Source organism: Chiloscyllium plagiosum, chromosome 18, assembly GCF_004010195.1.
Source record: "Chiloscyllium plagiosum isolate BGI_BamShark_2017 chromosome 18, ASM401019v2, whole genome shotgun sequence".
In the NCBI taxonomy this organism is placed as follows: Eukaryota; Metazoa; Chordata; class Chondrichthyes; order Orectolobiformes; family Hemiscylliidae; genus Chiloscyllium; species Chiloscyllium plagiosum.
Window position 1 is genome coordinate 8,373,905 of NC_057727.1, and position 10,016 is coordinate 8,383,920.

The 10,016-nt window shown below is 41.7% G+C and overlaps 1 protein-coding gene across 2 annotated transcripts in view; it reads right to left on the reverse strand.

The window, feature by feature from the left end:
• prkar2aa (protein kinase, cAMP-dependent, regulatory, type II, alpha A) overlaps positions 1-10,016 on the reverse strand; it is a 319,318-nt gene that overhangs the window by 268,730 nt on the left and 40,572 nt on the right. Inside the window, exons 7-9 of one of the 2 annotated variants that reach the window (XM_043707639.1) lie at positions 7,083-7,192; positions 5,049-5,173; positions 104-1,999 (exon numbers count right to left, since the gene is read on the reverse strand). The exons of the other annotated variant lie outside the window; for it this stretch is intronic. Coding sequence (XP_043563574.1) covers positions 1,937-1,999; positions 5,049-5,173; positions 7,083-7,192 — 298 coding nt within the window. The 3' untranslated portion in view covers positions 104-1,936. Of the gene's footprint in view, positions 1-103; positions 2,000-5,048; positions 5,174-7,082; positions 7,193-10,016 lie in introns of those variants that run through there. 2 annotated transcript variants of the gene reach the window in all.

Consider the following 10,016-nt stretch of genomic DNA (forward strand, 5'->3'; position numbering starts at 1 on the left):
AACGCAATGTGCAATTTAGCATGGCCAATTCACCTAGCCCGCATATCCTTGGATTGTGGGAGGAAACCGGAGCACCCGGAGGAAACCCATGCAGACACAAGGAGAACATGTAAACTTCACACAGGCAGTCACCAGAGGTTGGAATCAAACCTGGCTCCCTGGTGCTGTGAAGCAGCAGTGCTAACCACTGAGCCACCATGCCACCCTCATGGATGTATATGGACATTGGACGAGCAGAGAATCAACTTCAGGACGGTTTCACTCGTTATTAGGATGGTATAGGTTGATCAATTGCTTCAGAGTTGCCACCATGGAACTGCCAATTCCCATATACAGTTTGTCTCCAGAAGGTGAAGAGTGCAGCATCAGTGCTTTGGGATCAAAGTTTGGTGAAACCTTCAAAAACACCACTATCAATGGAAGCCATACTCCAAGTTATTTGTGGCACCTCAATTCCACCATCTGCCAAATTTTCCATACCAGTTTACCACCATTCCTAGTCTTGTTCTGTGCCTGGCATAATCCCTGATAAAAGATGGCAGGTATGGGGACTAAGATGTTTTGACACAGGTGTTCAAGCTGAACAATACTGGTTGATAAGTGCTGGTTTTTCTCTCCGGCCCAACGACACAATTAAAATTGAAGCAATAGCTCTCGGTTTTCCCCAGCTGTTCTTAATCTAAACATAAATTCCAGGAAATTCTCTTGACAGTAAAAGCTCCAATTTTCTGTAATGCCAGATGGACCCAGCCTCAAAATATTAAATCAAGATTCAAGGACCTTAATGTTGAGGGCAAGTATTAAACAAGGTGGATAAAATCAACAGGAAATTATAAGCATTTCCATTACTTAAAATGATAATGGTCCTCGAACTGTGGTGAGATGGTCAGTCTGAATCCACTGCTGCAACAGCAAGATTGTTTCTGACATCCCAGGCAGTAGATCCAGAAACTAAAATATAGAAATGCAGGTTCTAATAAGATTTAATTGGCAGGTTCACAGCATAGCCAGGTAAGGTCAGGTCTGATCAGATATTCAAAGATTAGAGGGCTGTTTGGAACAGCCATCAAAAGACACACGATAAAGATAATTGAAGCTCGTAAACTTTGTTACGAACATCAATGCTCTCATTTTTCTCGTCTGCTAAGAATGAAACACATCTCTCAATGCAACTTTCCTTCTTTTATTTCATGGGATGTTGGAATCACTGGCAAGGTCAGCAGTTGTGGCCAAGTTCTGATTGCCTTTGAAAAATGGTGTTGAGCAATCTTCTCTAACCACGGCAGTCCCTGTGGCATTGCACTGCAGTCCATCAAGTCTATATCTTTAACTTGTCCTTGCTGTCAAAATGCACATTCTATCAACTGCCTCGAAATCAAATATTAGCTGGGCCAAAGGAAACCCAAATCAAACCCACCCAAATTAATTTGTCTCATCCCTAAAAGGTTACACCAAGAATAAGGGTTTAACCGTTGAAGGTTCACACCCAAGATAATAAAACTCTCTTCTCCCTCAGTTACTGCAATAGTTTAGCATTTTTTCTGGTTAATTGCACAGTTGTGTGCACTAGGAAGGGCTTAACAATAACATCAGTGCAAGGACAGCTGTGAGCTCGTGAGACCATAACCACAAAAAGCCACTTTTTCATTAAGTTGAAGCAGTTAATTCATAATTGCCTTCTCCCTGTGCATATCATATTACTTATAAATTATGGCTCAAAACCGAATTTCAGGGTTTTACATAGAACCCACAGTCATTAGTGAACATAGTTAAGGCAGGTGTAAATATAATTTTTCATAAAATGACAATGATAAATTTTCAATGCAGCAACTATTCGATAACGAAGTCCCATCCCTGATTCAGCATGTTGAAAACAGTCACGGTCATCTGGTAAGCTATTTCAGATTTCCAGCACTGATCCACTTATGATCCCCTCTCACACACCAGGTAGAAGCCAATCCAGAAACTTCATGGCAACCTCAAAGCCAAGGAAACAGGCCTGAAAAAGAAATATAAAATGGGGACATGAGAAAAAAAAAGGGTCAAAAATTTATACTCCCAGAAATTTGGTCAACTTTGATCAAGACCAAATGAATCTTAAGAACCCAAACTCCTTTAGAATTGTATCGAAAAATCTATCACAGTTCTTGTGTCTATTAATGCATTTCTCTATTTGTTGACTTTCTGGAATATTATTTCAATTGTTTCACATTGCAGAGAACACAGTTTATGCATCGAGAGCACTGAGGGACTGTGGGAGAGGTAGTGGTAATATCACTAGATTGCAATCCAGAAACTGGGGTTAATGCTCTGGGGACGTAATTCACAATATCTGGTGCAATTTAAATTCAATAATAAATAAATCTGGAATATGAAGCTAGTCTCAGGTATAGTGATTGAGAAACTATCATTGACTCGATAAAAATCCACTAATGTCCTTTCGGGAAAGAAATCTTCTTTCCTTATCTGATTGATCTGTATGACACCACACCAACAGCAATATGCTTATTTTTAAATTGCTCATTCAAATGCCGAGCAAGCCACTCAGTTCAAGTGGAAATTAGGGATGGGCAACAAATGTCGACCTTGCCAGGGATATCCACATCCATTAAAGAGTAAAGAAAAAGTATTGTCATCTCCTCAGTGGTTACCTTTGCACTCAACAATTTTGGGGAAATCTTTTTATGAATAGGATCATAAGAACCGGAAGTGGTCATTAATTTTCTCACACCTGTTCTGTCATATAATTGCATCATAGCTGACTAAGACCTCAACTCCATTTATGTGCTGTAGTTCTGTAAAAAGTCAATATTCCTACCTACAAAAATCTGGCAATCCTGGCTGCGAAACTCTAGCTGACCCCAAGCACCACCATCTTTTTTAAAAACAGAGAATTGTTCCAAATTTTGAGCTGTGTGAAAGATAAAGTGCTTTTGGATTTCCCTCCTGAAAGGCCTGGGATTAATTTTGAGATTGGTTGAAATGCTGTGATAAAGAGCATGCATGTGTGAAGACAAACCTGACATCATTGTAAGGCAACAGAAAGCAGCAGTCTCAAAGACAATGCTGCCTGAATTTGAGAGAGTGATGGTGGTAGGATCATGAGTTCTTTGAAGGGCAGCTGCAACACTGAAACCTGAACAGCGGCAACGTCCAAGCAACTATCCTAAATGGCTCGGAACCTGGACAAGGTGGCAGCAAGAGGGAGGCAGCATGTGGAGAGGAAATAGGTGCAGCAACCTTGGCATCTGGAATAGTATCTTGGCTCCAGGAAAGGCACCTCCCTGAGCAGCATGAAGACCCACTCTGCAGAAGCAGGGAAGCTCTACTTGATCACATGTAGATACATCATAGCATGGTGACATTAGTGACACAGGTGCCCTTGCACAGGGGCCATTTTGATATCACAGTAATCTCGTCACTTAAGATCATATCCTTTTCAAAGAATAATTATTATTTTTAATGATGATCCTAGCTGATAGTAATAATACTGGACAAATCAGATCTGACTGAGCCATGGTTACTGGGCCAAAGGTTTCAATTTTCTGTTCTGTTTACCATGGTGGTCACAGGCTGAACACATTCACAAGAGGCTGACAATGTACTTTTAACAAAAGACACAGAAGTACATCAAATTAGACAAAAAAATACATATTGCTGGAAACATGATTTATTGAAAACTGTTTCATTAGAAATACCAGAAGAAAGATTTGACCGTTCTAACTTAAATTCAACATTAGATACTTTAATGTCAGTAAAGGGTCACCCCCACCTCCATGCTAAAGCTCCTGACTCAATTAGCATGCTCCCTTTTGGGAATGTTCTGTGCATTTACTCAATGCCAACTCTCTTTAATTAAATGTCCCTTCTTGAGACTTTGAAGTGAGCTGTTCACTCAGCTGAACATGGACTCCTTCAATTTGTATCTTCACCAACCATATACGACACCTTCACAGTATTCTGCTTCTGAGGTTTATTCCTATACAACTCAGGACTCCCTGTCTACTCTGTTTTGAAGGCTGCAAAACTAACAGAACCTTTACAGTTATATACCTTTTTTCTCTGACTGCCAGATTGTGGGTCCCTTTCTCTCCCTGGATTGTAAAACTCAAGTCAGCAAACACATTTGTGATCACCTTCTTGTTGTCATTTTGCTAAGGTCGATGATTTCTTGGAAATGCTATCTTTAACTCACTGTGCAAAATTACTTTGACATTTTTCTTTAAAAAAGTAAGATCAGAACTACATAGAACTGAAAACCAAAATCCATTTTACCTCCACCTTAGAATCTGGGCTTCATGATATCAGTTCTAATATGAGCCTTTGTTGCAGTACATAACGTAAGGTTTCAAATCAGGTGCTTTCAGATCTGGGTTAATGATGGTTTTCACTGGCTCTTGATGGCATGACTGTCTCCCTGACTGCACGTCCTTCAAAACTCAAAAGTGACCACACTCAACATTTACCGAAGACACAGATCAGCTCAAGAACTGACAAACTTCCAAGACGGAGGATTAATCTAGTGTCCAAGTATTTTGAAGGGCCATGAGCAGAGCCATTTAATCAAATAAACCAAAAAAAAACACAACAGATTTTCCCCACTCTTCACTTCCTGGTTGAATATGACTACTTCACCCAAATGGTCATATTTCAGCCAGGAGCCTTGATGGTGACTATTAAGTTTTTTCCCCCTGTTGGAACGGAGGGAATTAAAAATAAAGAGTAATACAAGTTCAGCTGACAAGCAGAAGAGGATTTTGAGAACAGAAATAATCTCACCCAGTACTGCAGGTACCAACGCAGAACAAATGACCTGGGATAATCTTGTCTGGAATGTACACTAATGAACTATAACCAATTAAATATCCATAAAATGATTCCTAAGCTTTTAACAACCAGAACACAATTCAACACTTGCAAACACTGTTGTAAAAGCTGTTAAGCAGGATATATATTCCCCAGTGCTTATGCTGCACACTTCCTTTCATAGCTCGACTACAGAGAACCATGTTAACTCAGTTGAAACGATCATGACTACTAACACTTACCGCATTGGCAGGGAAAGCTCGAATCATGACAGCATTGAAGCCTTTGTAGAGTGAACCAATACCTTCCTCCTTGATCAGTTCCCGAAGAACATCTCGGAACCCATTAGGATACTTTCCTTCAGGAGCTAAGAGTTAAGGGATATAAGAAAATTGATTATTTATTGGAATTACATTGATCTGTTTCCTTGCTCTGAATGTATTTCCTCCAACTGATTTATAATACCATAAGATGTCGGGGCAGAAGTGAGCCATTTGAACTATCAAGTTTACTCCATTATTCGATTAATGATGGCTGAGCTGATAATCCTCAACTCCCACTTTCCTGCCTTTGGCATATCCCTTGATTCCCTTACTGGATAACAAATCTCTCTATCTCAGCCTTAAATAGGCTTAACAACTGAGCATCTACCACACCATGTGGTAAATAATTCCACAGATTCACTGCTACAGAAAAGAAATTCCTCCTCAGCTGGGTCTTAAATAGGCAACTTCTTATTCTAAGATTATGCCCTTTGGTCTTAGACTTTCCCAAGGGGAAACAACCTTTTCCTACTTGTCAAGTTTCCTAAGAATTTAAATGTTTCAATAAGGTTGTCTCTTATTCTTCTAGTTTCCCAAAGTACAGGCCCAACTGACTTGAGTTCTCCTCATAAGACAGTCCCTCCAATTCACCAAGTGGACCTTTTCTGGGTTGTCTCCAATAACCCCCCCCCCACCCCCCATTTATCTCTCCACCCCTGAGAGTCCCAGCCTCATTTCCGATAAAGGGGTTTTGCCTGAAACATTGATGCTCTGGCTCCTTGGATGCTGCCTGACCTGTTGTGCTTTTCCAGCACCATATTCTCAACTCTAATCTCCAGCATCTGCAGTCCTTACTTTTGCCCCATCTCCAGTAACAGAACATCTTTCCTTGGTAAGAGGCCCAAAACAGTTCACTGTATACTGAGGCCTGCCTATTGCCTTGTATAGTTTTGACAAACACATCCTATTTTTATATTCCATTCCCTTTGAAAACAAAGGCCAACATTCCATTTGAGTTCCTGATTGCCTGCTGAACTTGGATGCTAAGTTTTTGGGATACATGCACAAGGATTTCCAAAATCCTTTTTAATTGCAGCTTTCTGCACTCTTTCCTCATTTAAATAATCTTCAGTCAGTTCAGCTTACATTTGTGTTCTTGCTTCACACAAGTTTTCCAGCACCTTACCTCAACTCACCCTTTCAACATATGCTTCTCATCCATGTTGGACACCACTAAACAGCACAAAAGCACCTAATGACTTTTTTTTCTTTCTCGTATTTAGTCCAACCTGAAAATCATGCACAGTTCAAAAGGTTTCAACAAGGCTCCCTGCATTGGTCATTCCATTTGTTTGAATCCAGACAATGACTGGTATGATGCAACCACATTGCTAACTGCAATTCTGTCCTGAGTTCACAAACACACGTGGACAGATTTCAATAGACATCACGGCATTAATGATGAGGAGCGGGACCCATGGTTATTTCTCATGCCAGCCCTAGCCTAAAACACTCGAGGTAAATATTGCCAACCTGGTCAGAGATAAGCATGGTCACAGGATCTGGTCCGTATGCTTAGTGCTTCTGTAGATTACAGTTCGAGACACCAGACCAGAATCGCACACCCAAACCAAGTTATAAACCCATAAGACACAGCAGAAGTAGGCCATTCGCCCCAGCAAGACAGCTCCACCCTTCAATGAGACCCTCACTGTCACTTTCTTGCCTTTTCCCTCTCACTTTGATTCCCTTCATGATTAAAAATCTCAGTGTCTTCCAAAATGGGAAACAATCTTTCTGCATCTACCCCCTGTCAGGTGTCCCAATAATTTTCTATGATTCAATATGGTCACCTCTCATTGCTTTGAAGTTCCAATGAGTGCAGTCCCGATCTAGTCAACCTCTCCTCATAAGTCAGTCCCTCCATACCCCCTCTATCAGCCAAATGAACCTGCTCTAGACTGCCTCTAGTCATTGGAGAGACCGAAAGGACTTTCAGAAGAATCAACTAACCCGTTTGGAATCTGGATTTCAGCACATCTGGAGGAATTGCAACTGCCCAGTTGAAGATTCCAGCCATTCCACCAGCAAACAGGATTCGGGGTACACTCAGATCAGCAACACTGCAACAAAGTGGGGGGAGAAAAGCCATTTATGGAACTAAATTCCTGAAATATTTTGCTGCCTCAGCTCTATTGCCAATTCTTACATTTTGGTGTCATCAACTGTTCAAGGGATATCTTGCCACAAGATTCTAGATTCAAGTCCAGCGCATGGACTTGAGCCCAAAAGTCAAGGCTGACACTCAGGTCCAGAATTCAGTGAGTGTTACACTGCTGGAAAGACCATCAAGCTAAACCAAAGTCCCATATCCCATCCCAGTGAATGGAAGTTTTGGAGAGGAGGGGAAAATTACTTCTGTTGGCCCAGGCATGACATCCCTCAAATCAGCACTGTGAAAATAAATTATCTGGCCATTAGTATGTTTTCTTTTGCGTAAGCATGTTTTACATAATTTGCCTGCTGAATTACAACCATAACTGCAATTTAAAGTACTTCATTGCCTGTAAAGAACACTAAAATATCTGTGGTCCTTCAAACATGCTGCATAGAGGCAATACACAGGAGGGAAATGGCCACCAGGTCACAGGCTTCTGTTTATTTTAATCCATAACCATAACATGGGCCCAAGAGCCTCCTCTGTCCTGGATGATTTTAAGCATTTGTTGCTAAATATCTGACAGCAGTACATGTGGGTCACCTTTGACTCTCTTTCAAGGAGTACAATTAAAACCCCATGACTGTCAACACAAAAATTGCCAAAACAAACTCCTTCATGATTAAAAAATCTGTCTATCGCAGTCTCTTCCACAATGGGAAACAATCTTTCTTTATCTTGTCAAGTACAGGAGAGGCTCTCCTTTAATTTATCTTCCTTTTCTAAAATGCAGAAAAAAGTTTAATATTGCACTTTTTCCAAAAGGGTCTGGTGAAAATGAGGACCTTGAGAATTATTATTAAATAAGAAATGGTTCTGCATAGACCAATGATAAAGTCAACAAATCCCCTGGACCTGATGCCTTGCATCAGAGGATTACATAACCACAGGATTTGTAAATGCAATTGATTTTAATCTTCCAGACTCCCTAGATCCTATAATAGTGCTCTATGGTTTCAAAGTTAGAAAAGTAATGCCTATATTCAAGAAGGGAAAGCAAGAAATTAGAAAACTATCAACATGCCAACCCGATAGCAATAGTGAGATAATCTTTGTGGACCGAAATGGAAAAAGCATTTCAGAGAACAATAATGTGATTAGGCAGAGTCATTACAGATGTGTGATGGGGAAATAGCTCTTGACCAATCTAGTCAAGTGGAACAGCTCGGGTAGATTAAGGGGGGAAAACCTGTGTATATCGAGTATCTGGATTTGCATAAAGAAAAGTTCAGTAAATTGCCACACAAGAGGTGTCAGAATTACGTCTCATGGGATTGGCACAGATTAAAGATTGTTCAACAGACTGAAAAGAGAAGGATTCATGGATCACTTGCAAGCTGGTGGGCTGTAACGAGCAAAGTGCAGAAAGCATCAGTGTTAAAAGCACAGGTATTACAAATCTGCATTAATAACTTGGGTGGTGAAGAGATCATATGTAACGTATCCAAGTCTGCTGATGATAACAAGTTAAATAGAAAAATAAGTTCAGGGGACACAGAGACTCAAAAGGGAAAGAGACAGGTTATGTGAAGCAAGAACCAGATGCAACGGAAGAAGCAAGAATTTATCTATTTTCCCTTCCAAAGTGGAACATTTTTCAAATGATAAGAAATTGGGAAATGTTGTTCAGAGGGACTTAAGTGTCCTTAATGCATGAATCACTCAAAGACTCCAGGCAGAGACGCTCACCAAGAGGAAAAAATGATATGCTAGCTTTTCTTCCAAAAGGGACTGAAGGATAAGTTTGCAGTTGCACTGAAAACAACAAATGCTGCAGATCATAGCCGGTCAGACAGCATCCATAGAGAGACAGCAAGCTAACATTTTGAGTCTACATGACTTTTCATCAGACTGGAATTGTAGATGGACTTGGTGGGACTTCAAGGTGGTAAAAACAATGACTGTAGATGCTGGAAACCAGATTCTGGATGAGTGGTGCTGGAAGAGCACAGCAGTTCAGACAGCATCCAAGGAGCTTCGAAATCGACGGAAGGGGGAGTTGAAATGTTGGGCCACAGGGCGGTGTGGTTGATGGTGCGGGTGTCCCGGAGATGTTCCCGAAAGCGCTCTGCTAGGAGGCGCCCAGTCTCCCCAATGTAGAGGAGACCGCATTGGGAGCAACGGATACAATAAATGATATTAGTGGATGTGCAAGTAAAACTTTGATGGATGTGGAAGGCTCCTTTAGGGCCTTGGGTAGAGGTGAGGGAGGAGGTGTGGGCGCAGGTTTTACAGTTCCTGCGGTGGCAGGGGAAAGTGCCAGGATGGGAGAGTGGGTTGTAGGGGAGCATAGACCTGACTAGGTAGTCACGGAGGGAACGGTCTTTGCGGAAGGCGGAAAGGGGTGGGGAGGGAAATATAGCCCTGGTGGTGGGGTCTGTTTGGAGGTGGCGGAAATATCAGCGGATGCTTTGGTTTATGCGAAGGTTGGTATGGTGGAAGGTGAGCACCAGGGGCGTTCTGCCCTTGTTACGGTTGGAGGGGTGGGGTCTGAGGGCAGAGGTGCGGGATGTGGACGAGATGCGTTGGAGGGCATCTTTAACCAAGTGGGAAGGGAAATTGCGATCTCTAAAGAAGGAGGCCATCTGGTGTGTTCTGTGGTGGAACCGGTCCTCCTGGGAGCAGATCCGGCAGAGGCGGAGGAATTGGGAATACGGGATGGCATTTTTGCAAGAGGTAGGGTGGGAAGAGGTGTAATCCAGGTAGCTGTGGGAGTCGGTGGGGTTGTA